The sequence below is a fragment of the Puma concolor genome, chromosome E3, assembly GCF_028749965.1.
Source record: "Puma concolor isolate L17-30 chromosome E3, mPumCon1.1.hap2, whole genome shotgun sequence".
NCBI lineage: Eukaryota > Metazoa > Chordata > Mammalia > Carnivora > Felidae > Puma > Puma concolor.
In genome coordinates this window covers 41,410,078-41,428,715 of record NC_141682.1, presented here as the reverse complement: position 1 = coordinate 41,428,715, position 18,638 = coordinate 41,410,078, and the positions used below count along the sequence as shown (strand labels likewise).

The 18,638-nt window shown below is 62.3% G+C and overlaps 2 protein-coding genes across 10 annotated transcripts in view; one reads left to right on the top strand and one right to left on the bottom strand.

The window, feature by feature from the left end:
* Positions 1-97: 97 nt before the first annotated feature.
* Positions 98-12,055, top strand: TELO2 (telomere maintenance 2). Of its 2 annotated transcripts, XM_086691653.1 has the most exons (21): positions 102-359; positions 1,326-1,661; positions 2,586-2,863; positions 3,896-3,964; positions 4,149-4,296; positions 5,439-5,541; positions 5,750-5,818; positions 5,999-6,140; positions 6,286-6,422; positions 6,775-6,854; positions 7,065-7,166; positions 7,437-7,525; positions 7,707-7,798; positions 7,926-8,042; positions 8,134-8,205; positions 9,269-9,433; positions 9,710-9,801; positions 10,191-10,290; positions 10,413-10,477; positions 10,730-10,845; positions 11,711-12,055. In XM_086691653.1, the coding sequence occupies exons 2-21, from the start codon at positions 1,327-1,329 to the stop codon at positions 11,815-11,817; spliced, it is 2,478 nt and encodes an 825-aa protein (XP_086547779.1). In that variant the 5' UTR covers positions 102-359; position 1,326; the 3' UTR covers positions 11,818-12,055. The 2 variants fall into 2 exon arrangements, with proteins under 2 accessions (XP_086547778.1, XP_086547779.1); XM_086691652.1 differs by lacking the exon at positions 11,711-12,055 and having other exon boundaries at positions 98-359; positions 10,730-11,009.
* The window catches only part of IFT140 (intraflagellar transport 140), a 79,531-nt gene continuing 69,301 nt past the window's right edge, over positions 8,409-18,638 (bottom strand). For 7 of the 8 annotated variants that reach the window (XM_086691648.1, XM_086691649.1, XM_086691645.1 and 4 more), the window contains 3 exons: positions 18,416-18,582; positions 17,052-17,193; positions 8,409-12,864 (listed from right to left, as the gene is read on the bottom strand). In XM_086691648.1, the coding sequence (XP_086547774.1) occupies positions 12,655-12,864; positions 17,052-17,193; positions 18,416-18,582 (519 nt within the window). In that variant the 3' untranslated portion in view covers positions 8,409-12,654. Of the gene's footprint in view, positions 12,865-16,668; positions 16,927-17,051; positions 17,194-18,415; positions 18,583-18,638 lie in introns of all 8 variants that reach the window. The other variant, XR_015245320.1, reaches the window with a different exon arrangement.

Here is an 18,638-nt window from a genome sequence, read left to right as displayed (position 1 = left end):
TTGGCCGGGAGCGCGCTCGGCGCTCAGCGGGTGTCTGCGGAGGCGCGCGCGCTCGCCCCCGCCCACCAGGGCCCCGCCCCGCCCGGCGCAGGCGCAGAAGCGGCCGCTCGCCCACGCTTCTTCCGGCTTCCCCAGCCTCGCGGCGGATTCGTCGCGATCGGCCCGCGGGACCGGCCTCGCAGGCTCGAAAAATTCAGCAGCAGCTCTGACAGCGCGCGGGGAGCTCGTGCTCCGCGCTCTCAGTCTCTAGTCCGCGAACCGCTTGCGGAACTGGGCCTCGGCGACCGTGGCGAATCGGCGCGGGGCGGCAGCGGCGGGGCGGGCCTTGAGCACACCCTGGAGACTCCGAGATCGAGCGGGTGCGCGCTTCCCCGAGACACTCTCCCGCCCCGGAGACCCGTGCGCTCCCCGAGACCCGGGCCCACCCTGAGACCCCCCGTCCGTCCCCAGGCCCGTGCGCGCCCCGACACCCCGTCTACCCTTAAGACCATCGCCCACCCCGAGATCCCCTCCCGCCCCGGAGACCCATGCGCTCCCCGAGACTCGCCCCCCCCCCCCCCCCCGCTTCGGGGACCCCTGCTCGCCGCGCCGTGACTTGGGCGCCGTGACGTGGGCTCCCGGCACAGCTGTGAAGGGGGGTGTGGTACTGGCGGGTCGCTGGCGTGTTAGCTGGCCACCGGAGCCCGCTTAGACCCGGCTGAGTGAGGAGGCCCTAGGCTGTTGGGGACCCTCCTTGGTCCCCTGAGGCAGGCTTATCTAGGGCTGGGTCACTGGTGATGGACAGGTGCCTGCGTATTGGCGCTCAATGCTGCAGGGGCGCCTGACCCGAAATGCTACCTACAGATGGGATGGTTTCTGGGAAAGAAGGGGGTTTGGCAGACGGACAGTCTGTTAGACGGACGGTCAGGCAGTTAGAAATGCTGCAACGCAGGTAGCCCAGGGTCTCAAGCTCAGCACTGTTAGCATTTGGGTTTGGATCACCCTCTGTCGTGGGTGCTGTCCTGCACACGTGGGCTGTGTAACCAGCATCCCTGGCGTCTGCCACCCGCTCACGAGATGCCAACAGCACCCCCACTTGTGGCCCTGGGGCACAGTGACCCTACCGTAGAGGGCATCATGGAGGCCCCAGCTATGACACAGACTCTTGGTAGGAATGGTGACGGATGCCGGAGGGGAGGATACTGCTGGGTGACAGCAGGGGTGAGGGGAGATGGGGTCCCCAGAAGCTTAACGAGAGGGGCCAGAGGGTCTGAGCGTATGTGCGATGTGACTGGTGCAGATGCCAGGGGCTCCTCGGCCTTCTCATGTGCTTCTCTGCGCCCCAGGATGGACCCAGCGCGCTCTGCAGTCCGGCTGACCGTGCGGGAAGCGATTCACACCCTTTCGTCTTGTGAGGATGGCGGCCGCGTCCTCTCCACCATGGGGTCCCTGAGGCGGTATCTCAGCGGAGCGGAGAACCCAGCCCTTCCCGGGGACCAGGAGGAGTTCGCCAGGGTGCACTTTTCCGCCCTCCTCAGGTGTCTAGTGGGCAGGCTGAGCCCAGGCTGGCTGGGGCTTCTGCCCGACGGCCAGGTGGAGGAGCTGTGGGCCAGCTTCTTCCTGGAGGGCCCGGCTGACCAGGCCTTCCTGGTGCTGATGGAGTCCGTCGAGGGTGCCGCCGGGTGAGTGGGGGGGGGGGGGGCCCGATTCCGGGGCACTTGTAACGTCTGAGGCAGGGGCATGGCCGGAAGGGTTGCGAACCAGCAGGTTCTGTGAGAATTTAGTGTCCTGAAAGGTGCGGGAGGAGCAGAGCCCCTGGACACCGAAAGCAGTTTGTTAACCTCCCTTGCGACGAAGAGGCTCTTGCAGCAGTAGGTCCCGCCGTGTTGGTGAAGGGAGGGGGCAGGAGCGTCCCCATCCCGGTGGCCTCGGCAGCGGGTGAGCTCCGGGCTGAGGTGACCTAGGTAGGCGGTGGGCCTCGCCAGCGTCCGCGGGCCCTTGGCCTCACTCGTGGCTGTCAGCTCTGCAGTGAGGCCCCCGGGCGCTCCGGCAAACTCCTGGGGGGGGGGGGGGGGGGGAGGACTTGCTCAAGGCGGTTCCCAGACTCAGGTGTCAGAGCACGGCACGGCACCGCCTTCGTGCGGTGGCGAAGCTGGGTTTAAGCGGCAAGCGCCCTGTGGCGCGGAGCGGGAGAGGAGGTGGCGTCGGTGACTCCATGGGGCCCGGCGGGCGCTCACGCCGCACCACTGGCTGGCTATTTGGCAGTGGGATGTAGACCTTTTGTTTTCTTCAATGTTTATTCAGCTTGAGAGAAAGAGAGCATGAGCAGGGGAGGGGCAGAGAGAGAGAGAATCCCAAGCGGGCCCCAGGCTGTCAGCACGGAGCCTGACGGGAGGCTCGATCCCACAAACCCTGGGATCGTGACCTGAATGGAAATCAAGAGCCACCCAGGCGCCCCGGCGGTGGGATTTAAATGCTCGTTTTTTTAAGCGCTGATGACACTGTGGGACTGCTGGTTTACTGACGGCCGTGGCTCCCCCTCCGGGCGGGGGGCGCCGAGGGTGGGGGTCTCGCCGCTCCGCCCGTCACACCTGCTCTTGCTGCAGCCCGAGCTTCCGTCTGATGAAGATGGCACAGCTGCTGGCCAGGTTCCTGAGCGCGGGCAGGATGGCCGCTGTGATGGAGGGCCAGTGTCGCCAGGTGACGGAGCCGGCGTCCCCGCTGCTCCAGGAGACGCTCCTCGCCAAGGTGGTGGGCTTGCCCGACTGCCTGGGCAACCGTCTGCAGCGGGAGAACCTGGACGCGTTCCTCCCCCAGAATTACTTCCCTCTGCTCGGCGAGGAGATGATGCGGGCGCTGCAGGCGGTGGTGGACTCCCTCCGAGGTGCGGGCCCCTCCGCGCTGTCCTTCCGGCCGGCTTCTCTGGCCACCGTCCCTTTCCTCCCTCCCCCCCACCCCCAGCTTCTCACGGCCTCTGGGGACTTGGGATTCTCAGGGTGATGCCGTTGGCAGGTCAGATGTTGCCTCCTGTGTGGGGAGGTAGCGACCTGTACCCTGAGCTTCACCCGTTCTTAGCCGTTGACCTCGGAGCTGGAGCTGACCTTGAATCCTTTAGCTCCTGGTTGGCCTGCCGGTGGAGCCGTCCGGATGGGGCTGCTCTCCACGGGCCCTGGTGTCCACATCACCCTCTGCTCCTCCCATCACGGGGCAGCTCAGGGTCTCACCCCTGCACATCCAGCATCCCACCGGCCAAGGCCGTGGAGTGGGTGCCACGCTCGGGCGCCACTAGAGGCCCTTCACGCGTGTGCTCACGTGGTCCCTGTGCCCGCCCCACGAGGGAGCCTCCGCCACTGTAGACGGGGAGGGAGCCCACGGGTTCCATTGGGGCCCCTGCCAGGCCGTCCCTGCTCTGTGCTGGGGGGAGTCGCCAGCATGTCCTGAACGTGTCCAGAGCGACTCTGGGCCACGTCTGCTTCTCGGCTGGGTGACTGCGTCCAGTTCGCCTTTTAGGGTCTCAGCCGCTCCCTTCAGGTGGCAGAGCGCATCGTGACCGTCTCAGGGTGGCCACTTCCGGTGGGGCTGGGGCGCCATCCTCCCCTTGTCCCCGAGTCCTGTTTCCTCCCGCCCGCCCACCTCACATGGCCTTTGGTGCCTCCCCCTCCCCGCGCCACCACACCGGTCCCCGCTCTGTGGGGTCATCGTGGCGATTAGGTGAGCAAGAGCGTGTGAGGCTTTTTGCAATTACTGTTGGCTTCCAGCTGTTGAGGTTCCAGTTGGAATCAGATCGAGAAAAACGGTGCTTTTACAGCGCACAGACGCCTGTCTGGAAACGAGGTCTGTCCCCGCCTGGGCAGGTGTTGTCCCGTGGCCCTAACCGTCGCCCTTCTTGAAAATCTTGCTTTCCCTCTTGCCGCAGGTGGCTGGGACTGCTCCGTCTCCTTCCTGTCGCAGGTGCTCGGGAAAGCCTGTGTCCGCGGGAGGCAGAGTGAGTGTTTCCTGTCCCGGGGGGTCCGCAGCGCTGTCTGGGCGTCTCCCCCCGCTTCCCGTCGGCCCTCCCGGGAGGGGGAAGACAGCGCAGTTCCCTCGCCTGGGCCTGGCCCCGGGTGGGCTGATGTCCATCGCCCGGCCCCCCGGCCCCGGGCTCAGGGGTCCCCGTGTGCTTCCCTCAGAGGAGATGCTGGGCGTGCTGGTGCCGCGGCTGACGGCGCTCACCCAGGGCAGCTGCCTCTGGCAGCGGGTCTGCTGGCGCCTGGTGGAGCGTGTGCCCGACCGGGCGGTGGAGGCGCTGCTGACGGGACTGGTGGAGGTCGCCGCGGGGTAAGGAGCCGGGAGGGCGGGCGGCGGCGCCCAAGCCTCTGGTTTGTCGGACCTCATGCGGTGAGGCCGTGGCGGACCAGCCCAGCCCAGCCCCTCCCCTGGCTGTGGCCGTGGAGACCCCTTTCGCTACCCCCCACCCCCGGGGCTGCGCAGGCATGTGCGTGTGCGATGGCGCCCGCCTTCAGACGGCGTCCCCTGGCGCGAGTGCGTGAGGGTGGGTCCCGCCGGCTGTGTCTTCGGTTCTGGGCGCGGGTGTGTGTGTCCAGGGACCCGTGTTCTCTCTCTGAACCGTCTGAGGTCCCACCCCCTCTGCTGCCGGCTTATTTGCCAAATCTCGTGAGGAAGGCATTCACCCCCTGCCAGGCGCTTCTGGTCCCTCCCAGCTCGTCCTTGGTTTGTGGCTTTTACAAGGTGTCCACACTGCCCTGTAAGCGTGTCAAGCCGCGAGCCGATGGCTTCTCTGTCTTCCTTCCGGGGGCTGTGTCACGCTCCTGCCCTGAGGCTGTGGGTTGGTTTGCGTGGGTTTGTCTCTTCTGTTTCTGTTTTTTTGGTTCCTGCTGCCGTTCTTTTTTCTTTTTCTTTTCATTTTTACGACTTTGCGTAGAACGTGAAAGGGCCGAGGGAGGAAGGGCTGTATCCTCCCGTCTTTCCACACCGGCTGGAGGGTTTGCTGGGCTCTCACCCATGGAGGGGAGCGGGGGGGGGGGGGAATCCCACTGTACACCAGTCGTCTGCAAACTGCGGCCTTTGGGCCAAACTCAGCCCACCGTGCGTTATTACAACCGTTTTGTGGGTCCACAGCCGCGCTCGCTCACGCACACGCCCCTGGCTGCTTCTGGCTGCAGGAGGTCTGCGGAGACCGATGGCCCATAGAGCTTTTGTTCTCTGGCCCTTCCCAGATAAGCCTGGCCACCCCTGCTCCTCTTGGGCAGAGCGGGGAAAGGACATCCTCTTGCACGGAGGCGCTGGGCTGTCCCAGGTTTCCACGTTACCGGGAGGAGAGCGAATCAGGACGGAGTCCGAGCTAAAGCGCAGGCCCCGGGCTCCCAGTGGTTAGCGCAGAGCTGGGGAGGGGTGCAGCTCCGACCTGTTGAGATCTGGGGTTCATGCTTTTCCCTCTCCCCCCCCACTGTGCCTCACAGGCCTGAAGTCCTCTCACGGCTGCTGGGGAACCTGGTGATGAAAAATAAGAAGGCCCAGTTCGTGATGACCCGGAAACTTCTGTTCCTACAGTACCAGTACTCGGTGAGGGCGTGGGCCGAGGGCCACCCTGGGGGCCCAGGGGAAGTGACCATAGCAGGTGCAGCTGAGCTCGGTTGTCCGAGATACCCCGCTGACCCTCAGCCCAGAGCCGTTTGTGCTCTGGGAGCCTGGGCAGACGGGTCTTAGCCCGGCAGGTGGGCAGCTGGCGTCTGCCGACAGACAGTGACAGGATGCCTGGCTTCTGTCCCAGACGCCCATGCTGCAGAGCCTGCTGGGGTACCTGGCCATGGACAGCCAACGGCGCCCGCTCCTCGTACAGGTAAGCGCGGTCTGGTCCTCTGTCTGGGGTGTTCTGGGACCACCTTTTGGTGGGAGAGAGAGAACGTTCCTGCCTGGAACAGAGGACGCTGGCAAGCACGGGGGCACCGAGGCCCGTGCGTTCCCGCGCTGTGGTGGGGAGGTCGCTGCGGCTGTGTAACTGGGCCGCGCCACCTGCCAGGCACTGAAGGGGCTCCTGGAGACGTGGGGCAGCTGCAGTGCCGTCCGGCACGCACCTCTGGCGCAGCAGCGCTACGTTAGCAAGGCCGTCCTCATCTGCTTGGCGCTCCTGGGGGAGGCGGAGCTCCAGGACAGCCGAGACGGTGAGTGGGCCACGCGGACACTGTCCCCACCCCGTCCCTGCCCGTCCCCGCCAGCCCCCTGTGCTCACTGTGCAGAGCTGTCCCCTCCTGTCCCTGCCTGTCCCTACTGGCCCCCCAGTGCTCAGTGTGGGCTTGGTGCTTCCAGAGCTGCTGACTAGCCTGATGGCGGGGGTGAAGAGTCGCCTGGACAGCAGCCTGCCCGTTGTGCGCCGTCTGGGCATGATCGTGGCCGAGGTGGCCAGTGCCCGGCTCCACCCTGAGGGGCCACCCCTGAAGTTCCAGGTGAGCAAGGGCCGCGCCCTGTGTTTCCCTCCCTGGTATCCCCTTGCCTTCTGGGGTCCAGGCCCACGAACCTTCTGCGTGTTGATCCCTCAGCAGTGCCTGAACAGATGTCCCAGGTGGATTCCGGAGGTGTTTGGAAGCAATCTCTCTGGCATCCCCTCCCCTCTGTTGCTGAGCCCCTGGGATGTCCTCCTGGGTGGGGGTGGGGGGGAGAGCAGCCCCTCAGGAGGGCGGGCTCCTGAGCCCGTGCACCCAGCACCGCCCACTGCCACGTGGACACTTGGCAAGTGGGGCAAGAGGAGGGTGGTGGCGGGCGCTCCCCGTGACTCGCTCCAGCCCGTGTGCGTTGCAGTATGAGGAAGACGAGCTGAGCCGTGAGATGCTGGCCCTGGCAGCCCCCTGGCCTGCGGCCGACAGCCCTTTGGAGGCGAGGTGAGGGCTTCCTGCCCCTGGTCTCCACCCCAAGCTGGGCAGGCCCGGTTCCTGCTGCTCCCTTACCTTGTCGTCTTGGACTCGTTGCTGAGACAGCAGCCGAGAAGCGCAGGGTCGGGGCCGGGAGAGCATTTCCCTGGGGAAGGTGGGTTCCGGGGCCAGAAGCTTGTGTGGGGCCTCCCCGACGGGTTCCTTCTTTGCTCCCCACAGCCCTGTCGTCACTCCAGAGGCTGCAGAGACCCCCGGCAGAGGGAGCGTGGACGGTGGCGTCCCCCAGGCCCTGCCGGAAGGCTCAGGCTCTGACCTGGACAGGTAGGGGGAGGCCTCGGGTAGAAACTACAGAGGTGGGGGAGCAGTCCCGCGCTGGCCTCAGAGCCGCGCATGAGCGTGGGAGTGGACGGCCCACGCTGTCTGGAGGCCACGGGTCGGCCCCGCGGCCGCCCTCTCTCCGAGTGCCCTCCCATAGGAAAGTCTGCTGTTCCTGAGGTGCAAGGACTTGGGGTGAATTCCCGGGACTCAGGAGCACGGCCTGTCTGCTCCCGGGTGACGGGCAGGCCCCACCGGTCTCTGTTGCTTCCCCAGTGACGATGAGCTTGTCCCCTATGACATGTCGGGGGACCAAGAGCTAAAGAAGAGCAAGGCACCCACCTACGTTCGGGACTGCGTGGAAGGTGGGTCTCTTCCCTGGCGGGAGGCCCCTCCAAGCACCTACCCTGGGGTGGCTGAGCCGTGGGAACCCTGCGTGTCCCAGGACTCGGCTGCCTCTGCCCAGCGTCCAGACCCTGGCTGCCGGCTCTGCCTCTGCAAGGTCAGGGCTGGGGACCAGTGCGGGCCCGTGTGTGTTCTGTGCAGCCCTGACCTCGTCCGAGGATTGGGAGCGCTGGGAGGCGGCCCTGCGGGCCCTCGAGGCGTTGGTCATCAGGAACCCGGCTGCTGCACGCGAGGTGAGTGGGGCAGGGATGTCGGGGAGGGGTGTGTGTCTGCCTAGGAGGCCCGTGGCAGGGATGGGGAGGTGGAGGGCTGTGGGGGCCAGGGCCGCAGGGCCTGAGGCACACCGACCCCTGCGCACAGGTGAGTGTGGAGCTGGCCAAGGTGCTGCTGCACCTGGAGGAGAAGACGAGCGTGGAGGGCTTTGAGGGGCTGCGCCAGAGAGCCCTTGTGGCCGTCGTGGTCACAGACCCGGCCCCGGTGAGTCCCCGTCCCGCCGCCCAGTCAGTGTCTGTGTTGGGGCCCTGCCTCTGGGTGGCGTCCACAGCGGCCTCTCGTGTGCCTGGCTCAGGTAGCAGAATATCTGACCTCGCAATTCTACGCCCTCAACTTCAGCCTCCGACAGCGCATGGACATTCTGGATGTAAGTGCCCTGGGGCCCTCCGTCCCACCTGTCACGCCCAAGCTGCCCTCACGAGGGCCAGGCCTGGCACAGCGCCCTGCCGAAAGCTCCACGGTCAGGACCAGAGGCCTCCCCAAGTCCCCCGTGGCTGGACCCAGGGGCTGGGACTGGCAGCTGCCTGGTGTTTTCTGGGCGGCGCACAGGATTCAGTAGGGGCCGTGTCCTTCATCTGAGACAGAAGCTTTACTGAGACAGAATTCCCATGCGGTACAGTTCCCCATCTTAAGACAAACAAAATGTGGTCTGTGCACACGTCGGGATGTTACTTGGGCCTCGCAGAGGAGGGACGTGGTAACCTGCCACAACGTGGATGAACCAGAGGACCCTGTAGGATTCCACGTGTGTGAGGTCCCTGGGCCGTCAGAATCAGAGAGACTGAAGTAGACGGCGGGGAGGGCACGTCGCAGGGGAAAGGGCTGCGTCTGGGAAGACGGGGTCTTGGAACGATGGTGGCGACGGCCATACGATGTGCATGCACCCGCTGCCGCTGAGCTGCGCGCGCACGGCTGTCAAGATGGCAAGCGTGACGCTGTGTGTCTCATGAGATGGCGCTGAACAGTCACCACCTCCGTGCTTGCAGTTCAGGGGCATCTGGTACGTTGACGGTTCAGTGTCCTGTGCCACCCTCAGCGGAACAGCCCTTAGCACGCACTGCCCGGCCGGGCGCCTGCAGCCACCAGGCTGCTGTCCGTGGCCCCGCCTGTTCCAGGGCTCCAGGCATGTGACGGCACAGGCCTGTTCCGGGGCCCATCTGTGTGCAGGCGGCTGGGCAGCAGGTTGGTGAGGCTCTGGAACCCTAGGAGCTCCGGGCGCAGGAGCGGGGCCACCTTTCCCTTCTGTCCCCCACAAAGTGAAGCGATCCTGGGGTAGCCGGAACTGACTTCCCGTGCGGTCCCCAGAATGTTCCCTGGCGCAGCCGGTGACGGCTGATGGCGCCGACGGGCACTCAGTTTACCTCGGGTTTGAGAAGATGCCGCCCCTCCCTAGAACAAGGACCGCTGCCCTGGGTCTCCCGCTCCTCTAGGTCCTGACTCTGGCCGCCCAGGAGCTGTCTCGGCCTGGCCGCGCGCCCAAGGCCCCCCAGTGCGACCCCCGGGGCCCCGCTCCCCCGCCCGGCAGCGTCGTGGCTCCCGCCTGGCGCGCGGTTGTGGAGGAGCGGATCAGAAACAAGACCCGGCGGTTCTCGCAGGTCAGCCAGCCCGGGCTCAGGTCCTGGTGGGGGACGGGGCGGCACCGACACTGCTGTTGTGTGGAGGGAGGGCGTTGGTTACAAATTGCGTGTCGGGACACGTGCCTTAGGGCATCAGAGCCTCATGGCTTTAATATGCGGGTGCGAAAAAAGCCCCGGAATTCTGCGTCAGCAAGAAACGGCCTGTATGTGCCGTGTCCGCGTGGGCCGGGGCTGTGACGGGGGTGCGTATGGGACAGCAAAGGGATGTGGCACCTGTGCGCACCATGTTTGCAGGGCTCTGCCAGGCGGGGACGGGACGCTGGCGCCAACCAGTTCAGCTCGGTGGCTGGCTACTTCTTCTTCCCACTCATTCAGCACTTTGACAGGTGAGCGGGAGGCCTGGACGCCCTCGAGTACCAGAGGTTTCCCACGATGGGGTCTGTGCTGGGGTTTGGGCAGCAGCAAGGTCACCACCTGGCTTTCTGTCCTTCGTAGCTTAAATGGCAAAGCGAGGGCGTCAGGATCTGCGGTGTCTGTCACGGAGGGCGGGTTGCTGGCGGGTTCCCGGTGTGCGGGGCCGGAGCCTCGCCGTGGAGCCTCAATGCTCCACGCGCTCTGTGTCTGTCTGACGCCTTCTCCTCGTGGCTGTGGGAGCCACACGGGGACGTGCGGTGAGGGGGCGCCTCCAGGGCGCTGGCTGTCCCTTGGTGGCCCAGGGGTTGGAGAATGAGCCCTGACCACGCGTCCCGCACACACACACCTGATGCTCTTGTAGACCGCTGGTGACCTTTGACCTTTTGGGAGAAGACCAGCTGGTTCTCGGGAGATTGGCCCACACCTTGGGGGCCCTGATGTACCTGGCTGTGAACACCACGGTGAGTGGGAGGCGGAGCTGGTGGCTGTCCTCCCGGTGGGCCTCCCCTTGGCCCTGGGGCTGGGTTGTTGGGACCCACCTTTGGGTGCCAGGACCCCTGCCCACTGGCCTCTGCTGTTTCAGGTGGCTGTGACCATGGGCAAGGCCCTCCTGGAGTTCGTGTGGACCCTTCGCTTCCACAGTGACGCGTGAGTGGCCGTGTGGCTGAGGAAAGTGGTCCCACGTGGACGTGGAGGCGGGGCTCCCCGGACAGCAGGAGGTGGGGGGGCGACTCCCGTGGGCGTGGCCGAGAGGCGGGGCGGCCTGGTGCTTCCCAAGCACGAAGGGGCAGGGCGGCTGGAGCGTGCGTTGCTTGCCCGTGGGTCTGCTGTACCGCGGAGAAGCGGGGTCTCCCTGGCCTGGGCTCCGTCGGCGCTCAGCGTCCCGGCCTGGCTTGGCAGCTACGTGCGCCGGGGCCTGCTGTCCGCGGTCTCCTCCGTCCTCCTCAGTGTTCCGGCCGAGCGACTCCTGGCAGACCTGCCAGACGAGCTGCTGGAAACCCGATCCTGGCTGGCGGGTGAGTGCCAGGCCCCCAGCTGCATGGGCGAGGCGGGTGGTTGGAGGCTGGTGCAGTGGCCATCGGGGCACGGGGCGGTGCAGAGGCCCCAGGACCGTCACATCCCCCCCCGTCTGTGCACGAAATGGTCCCTGGTGGGGGGGTGGGGACTCAGCTGTTCTTGAGTCACTTTGGGGAGGTCCTGCAGGAGGACCCAAGAGAAGGTGCCCAGATGTGGGAGACGGTGTGTTTGTTCTGGAAAATTCTGTATCTTCTGTAAGGTCACAAGAGCCATGCAGGAGGCACGTTACCTCACCAGACTCGCCAACTAACTTGGATAAGCTTTCCTCCCTGCACCCTCCCCCCCACCCCTCACCACAGTGTTCTCTTTGAAAAGTCTGTTGGAGCACACGTGACCTCCTGCCCGTAGGCACCTGTGTTGCCCACCCACCGGTGTCCACCCGGGGCTCCAGGCCGGGAGTAGACACTCTGACGTGGCGCCACACTCGTGGGCCCGGGATTCAGGCGGGGCCCCTCTTGTTGCATCAGTTAGTTTGCAGAGCACCCTCGGGCTTTGTCCGATCACGCGTGTCCGGTCGGCTCCGGGTCCTCGGGCCCCGTGCCACAGGCGTGTGGCGTCCCGCTTCCCGGGACCGGTGGCCTCCCCGCGGAGACGATGGTGTCCGCTCCATCCCGCTGCCTCCCTGTCGCCGGCCGCTGGCTGGGCGCCCAGCCCCAGGGAGAGTGGGGTGCTGCCCCCGCACACGGCCAGGCCCCACCAGGCCCTGTGGGGGCTTGTATGGGATGACTGCCTAAGAGGAAATGAGGGCTGGCCTGCCCGGCTGTGGGCGCCGCCGATGTCCTGCTCTATTTTCGTCTTTGGCAGATCTGGCTGACCGGGACGCAGACGAGGACTGCAGGATGCTGGCTGTGAAAGCCCTGCTGCTTCTGGAGAAACTCAGAGACCGACTGCTCCCCCTCGCTTCTCCTTAGTCCTCACTGGAGAGGGAGGCCCGCCCCGCCAGCAGCCCGCGGGAGGGCCTCTGGCCCTGCGTCCATAGACAGGGCCACCTGAACATGGCAGGAGGGGGGGTCCTGAGGAGGGAGGGAGCCGCTGGGGCCCCTATGGGCTGATTCTCAGCCTGTCCCCAAGCCCGTTCCTCACCTGAACGCAGACTTTAAAAAGCAACAAAGAGGAAGAATAAAAAGGAGCCAGAGGTGTTCAAACCCATTTCTCTTGGCACTGACTGCTCAGGCAGGGTCCGCGGTGCCTCGATGTCCCTCTGAAGGGGGACATGGTTCTGGCAGCTGATGACGAGCTGGGGGTGGGAGACCCCAAGGTCCCCCTCCCTGCACGGACATGTCGTGGGGCCAGCCCTTCACGGTGGGGGCTGGTGATGGGACACGCCCACGTGGACGGAGCCACCAGGCTGCCTCGTGCAGAGAACTGCACCCCCCGCACACACGTGCTGGCCACCCCTATGTCTCTGTTCCAGTGGACGCTGGGCCCCGTGGTCAGGGATGGCGTGTCCTGCCGGGAGCCGTGAGACGTGCTGTCTTGGAACTCGCCTGGGTGTGGGGACGAGGCGCAGTGAACACGCTAATATCTACAGTCCATCGAGTTCCACAGGGTTTTTAGGCTTTACAGACTATGCTTGGGAGACGGTCCTGGAAAAGAGGAACCAAGTCCCTGGGCAGGAAAGGGACCTCAAGGCCCCTTCTGAGCAGGACAGCCGGTGCCCTGGGGTGTCAGACACAGCTGTCATTTCAACGAGAAAGTCAGGCTCTTGCCATGAACCCTGGCAGGTTCTGGGGGAGCAGCAGCGGCTGTCAGGGCTCGCTATCCTCTTCCTCCTCCTGCACCTCCTCGTCTGCCTCTCTGCGGTCGTCGACGCTGTTGTGGTGGACCCGCCCGGACGTGGCACGCATCACAGGGAGGCCCAGGCCCCGGTGCACGGCGTCCACGGTCTGCTGGCTCACGTAGTAGGACATGTTGGCGGAGGGCACTTTCTTCCGCATCTCCTCCAGATACCTGTACGCCTGGGTGGGGACAGCCGTTACCGGGTTAGTCCGCGGCGAGAACCAGGGGAGCCACCCCCTCAGTCCGGGGCACGGAGCTTCCTGGGCACCCGCCCCAGGTGGTGAGGGACACCTTCCCAACAGGGTGGTTGTCTGTGACTGCACGGCCTTTCCAAGGTGTCTGACTTTAAGCTTCTGTCAGTGCTGTCAGCTGTGATCAGCACTCCCGGCCGAACAGGTCCAGCCAGCTGCCCCGGAGAGTCCCGTGAGCGGCCTGTGCTCGAGGACCCACACCTGTCCACATGTGCCCAGGCCCACCACTCGCCTGCTGTGCCTGCTTACATCTGCCTACACCTGTCCCCCCTTCCACACGTGCCAACGCCTGCCCCACACCTGCCCTCACCTGCCCATGCCTGCTCACATCTGCCCAGGCCTGCCTGCACCTGCTAACACCTGCTGCACCCACAGGGAGGGCCACATACAAGAATGAGGGGAGGAACAGGGTCCCATGTGGCTTCTAAGGCCCACTCCCAAGGTACACTTCATATCAGCTCAGATGTGATCAAAATTTCTAGGAGCTTTAAAACTGTTTAGGGGAAAGATCAGATCTTAAATTTTTTTTTTTTTAAGGGTATTTTGAGGGGCACCTGGGTGGCTCAGTCAGTTGGGTGTCTGACTTTGGATCAGGTCATGATCAGGCTCATGAGTTCTAGGCTCATGAGTTCTAGCCCCATGTCGGGCTCTGCGCTGACATCACAGCGCCTGGAGCCTGTTTCGGATTCTGTGTCTCCCTCTCTCTCTGCCCCTCCCTTGCTTGCTCTCTCTCTCTCAAATAAACATTTAAAAAATAAATAAAGTGTATTTTTAGAGACAGAGAGCACACATGTGTGTGAGCGGGGGAAGGGGAGAAAGAGAGAATCCCAAGCAGGCTCCACACTGTCCACAAAGACCCCGACACTGAGTTTGATCTCATGAACTGTGAGATCATGACCTGAGCTAAAATCAAGGGCCAGACGCTTAACTGACTGAGCCAACCAGGTGCTCCAGATCTTAGTATTCTTTTTTTTTAATGTTTGGTTTGGGCGGGGGGAGGGGCAGAGAGAGAGGGACAGAGGATCTGAAGCGGGCTCTGCACTGACAGCAGAGAGCCTGACATGGGGCTCAAAGTCACAGACCATGAGATCATGATCTGAGCTGAAGTCAGATGCTCAACAGGTTGGGTCACTCAGGTGCCCTTAATCTTAGCATTTCTTAAAGATGATAAATTTCCTGAGCAATTTTATTTTGAGCAGACGGAACCAAGATATAAAAAGTAAGAGAGAAAGATGAAAGTGGAAAGGTGAGCCATGAGTGTTGGAAGGACGGAGGATGGGCAGAATGCAAGCCCTCTGGCATTCTCAAGCGAGGTGGGGGGACACCCGCACAGGAAGAGATTTCCCGAGAATGTGTCCACTGCCTGTGTGACCCAGGCACCATGCAGGGCTCACGGGTCACAAGCACAAGGCAGGCCAAGGCCAATGCCAGGGCTCTGAGCTTCGGGAGCGAGGGGAATTGAGGGCGTGCCCCCCCGGGGTGAGGTCTGCCAGAGACCACAGGGCTGCACCGTGGCCCAGGGGCGTCACCCTCCGTGTGCACAGCCGGTGTCAGCACGGGCAAGGAAGCAGTTTCCAGAAGGCAGGCACGGTCACCAGACCCAGCTGAAGGGTGACAAAGACAGAAGTGCTCCTGGATGTCCTGGCCACTGAGGACACTGACCAGGGTCAGGGGCCTTGGGGTTGGGCTCCGACGCGGTGGTGAGGTGAGTGCGAGGGAGCACGGGAGACATCGGAGCAGCGACAGGGGCCTTCTTTCCCTGCCCGGAGGAGACCTAGGTCTGTCCACCTCACCACTCATGTTTGTTTCTTCTAAGTTAAGGTTGCTAAGTCCCACAGGCTCCAAACAAGGGCCACTGTGGGAAGCTGAATGTCACATAGAAAACCCACCCTCACTGACTCGAAGAACCAGAACCAGAACTGAGGTCAACTGCAGCCGCCAGAAGTGAGGAGACGTCAGAAGACAATCACTGAGGGGAGCCCACACCCTGAGCATGAACGCGGCTCTCTGGTCAACCTAGCTAGCACATGCTGCATGTGGTGGGGACAGGGGCTGACTTCAAGCCCAGCCCAAGGTGATGTGCTGAGCATAGCGGCTCTTGTTGCTGCCTGCAATGCTGGAAGGAAGGAAGGGAAGGAGAGAGGGAGGAAGGGAGGGAGGGAGGAAGGGAGGGAGGGAGGGAGGAAGGAAAGGAAGGATGGAAGGAAAGGAAGGAAGGAAGGAAGGAAGGAAGGAAGGAAGGAAGGAAGGAAGGAAGGAACCTAAAAAAACCAGAGTCTCTATGGTGGTTTATCCATAACGTCCAGGAACTGCTAGATGTAAGGAACAACAAGATGTGACCAAACTCGAGAGAAAAGACAAGGGAGCTAACTCGATGTGATCCAGAAGCTACTAGTGGGGAAAATTATAACAGCAGATGTAATACAGGCCCAGGAGCAACATCAAGAGTACTGAACAGGACTGGTAAACTTGAAGCAACGGTAAAAGCCACCACCAAAAATGAGAACCAGAGAAAACTCTGGAAAAAAAAGAGGACAACCAGTTGAACCAGGGGATAGTATACACAGATAATTGGAGTTCCGTAAGGAGAGGAGAGAGGGACAGGAGGGAATTTCCCCCAGACAGGGAGAAAGCACTAGTGGTCACACGCTGGTAAAGGAAAGGTACCCAGAATTCATAAGGGCCACAAGCAACGTTGAGAAGACAAACCCCCAACAAACTGACAGGGGAGGATTCGGGCACTTGGAGGAGGAGACGAACCTATGAGCAGCTGCGCAACACCGGTGGTCAGAGAGAGAGGGGCACTGAAACCACCATGAGCTACCGCGACGCACCCACTGGGATGGCGGAAGTGAAAGACAGGTCGTACCGAACGTGCGCGGAGACGAGGCACAGCTTTGGAGGTCGTGAGCAAAAGTGGCCGCTTGCGCATAGAATACCGCCTTTATTTGTAAACGTGACTGCAGGTAAGCGTGGCTACTCAGACTCGGGTTCGTGGCAGACTGTCTCAAAAAGGAACCAAGGGGCCACCACATCAAGGAAAAGAGTAACAGGCAATAGTTTTGCCAAGGATAAAATCTGAGCTTTTAAACGGAAGGATTTCAGAAACCTTACGTATCGGCCACCACGAGCCGGACGTCTTCCCAATGCCATATTTTCTGACGAGGCTGGTGGTGATTTCTGCAAATATGGTGTTCTGATACGTATAATGAAACGTGTCAACATCTTCTAACTCCGCAAACAACATGATGTCATAAAACGATGCGTGTGTAAAAGATCTGAGACAGACCATCGAGTTTTAAATGTGACAGAATATTTTTACATTAGTTTTATTGGGTAATAGTAAATCCTGGTAGATGCGCCCCACACAGACCACTGGTCTTTGGGTCCTCAATAACTTTCCTAGTGCAAAGGGGTCCAGACACCAAAATGTCTGAGAAGTGCTCTGGTAAAATGAATCACCGAAACCCTTCTGCAAAGAAAGCTCCAGGCCAGGTGGGTTCAGGTAGGCATTCTATCAAGGAAGGAAGAAATCACAGCAATCTTACATAAACTCTTCTGGAAAATACGGGAGGTGGGCATGCTCCCCAGTGCATTTTATAAGGCTAGAATAACCTTGAAACCAACCGTGAAAAAGTCACTACAAAAAGGAAGAAGTCTGGCAGTTTCGAAAAAGACACTACAAAAAGGAAGAAGTCTGGCAGATTCTTAAAACGTTAAACACACACTTACCACACAACCCCACCATCCCAGCCCTGGGCATCTACCCGAGTGTCTGCGAACCAAGCGGGAAGGGCAGGGCGCCTGCGATTCTCAGAGCGCTCAGAAAAATACCCATGTTAGGTAGAAAATAGAAATTTGAAAACACACACGTAAAATGAGTAAGTAAACGTAGCAAAATGCTTAAACCTGCCAAATCTGACGAAGGGTTATGTGTGGGTTCTCTTATTCTTGTAATTCTCAGTTTGAAACTATTCCAAATAAAAAAGGCTGAAAAATCAAACACAGGAGCAACACCTGCGACTCAGAGGGCGGGGACGGCCTCGAAGCGGAGCCCGCCCCCTTCCCCGGAAGCCCCGCCCCTTCCCGGAAGCCCCGCCCCCGCGCCGCCTCACCGCCTGGAACTCCTCCGTCTGCAGGTAGTGCTGCACCAGGAAGCTGTAGACGTCCCCGACGCGGACGCTGCTGTCCAGCTCTGGCTCCTCCAGGAGCAGCTCACACTGCTTGACCGCCTCCTTAGGGTCCTCGGCATATGTCCTGCCCAGAGCAGGAACACGGCCGGGGTCAGGGGTCAGGGGTCAGAGCAGCCTCCCCACCTGAATGAGGAGCTCCTGGAGTCCGCGGCAGAAACTTTTGTGAAGTTAATTCCCATGAATTAAACTCATTCATTACTGAGTTCATTCATAAACTCACCGATTCGTTGAATGGAAACTCGGGCTAGCTCGCACTCCTGCTACCGTGCTACACTCAGCTTGTCACCCCAATCCCTGCCGGCCCACCAGTCTGGAGGGGGACACTGATGCAGGGGGATGCAGGGCGCCCTGCCCGAGGAGGTCAGGCAGGGGGTGAGCACCAGCGAAGACCAGCGCAGCGGCGCGCTGGACACAACACGCTGGGGTCCGGGGTCCGTCGCCGAACAGGGGTGGTGTAAGTGGCGGGGGGACCAGGAAGGAGCTCCAGGGTGCCCTGCTCCTTGCTTCCCAATGTCCTGCTCTCTCCCTCCCGCAGCCCAGGCGTAGCAGATATTCCAGAACTTACGTATCCAAGCAGGGAGCCCCACTTTGTACAAGGGTTCAAAATATTTTTTGCAACTTTTCTTTTAAAAGCCTGTTCCCAGATGAGGAAAAGGCTTGTACTGGTTCAGGCATAAGCCGAGCCCTGCTGCCCACATAGTGGGCTCCTGGCAAAGCCGGGTGGGTTGCCAGGAGATAAAAACTGGCATCGTGTCCGAATTTACATGGTCTCTCCTAAAAACAGCAACAACCTGCTGCCTGCAAGCGCCCTTCAAACCGTCCCCGCACCCCTGGGTGCTGTGGTGGCCCGCCGGCTCCCAACCATCAAGCTGGAGCTCTGCACACACTTTAGAAGGCCCCAGGCTCCCCTCACACACATGCTCTCCTGACCCACATCTGCCTCACTGCCCCCACCCCAGACTTCTCTGTTTTTTTCTGGAACTGGCCTGGGAATGCACCTAGGTTTGAGAATTCCCCAGGAGGAACTTAGTGTGAAGGACGCAACATGATGTCCATGCATCCCACCCAGGGTGCACGGGCCACCCCCCCCCCCCCCGCAGAATGCCTGCCGCAACCCACCCAGAGCCCACAGGGCTCCCCACGGAGTGCCCGCCACGTCCCACCCAGGGCTCATGGGGCTCCCTGCTGAGTGCTGGCTGCATGTGACATCCGGGTCTGGTTCCCAGCCGTGAGGGGGAGCCTGGGGGGTCCGTGGGGTCCAAGGTGCAACCGTCCTGTGAACGCACCTTCGGGCCTGGATGAGCCGCTTCACCAGTGCCATCTTGCTCTGCAGCTGAGCCAGCTTGGTCTCCTGGTCCAGGGGGCTCTTGGCCTTGGCCTTGGCCAGGCACTTGTAGGCCTCGGTCAGCGCCCCGTGGGCTTTGTCGTAGTTTTGGTATTCATCGATCTCCACCTGCAAGGAGGAGACCCGTCAGGGCCCGCAGGGGTCCACGAGCTGCCCCGGGGGCG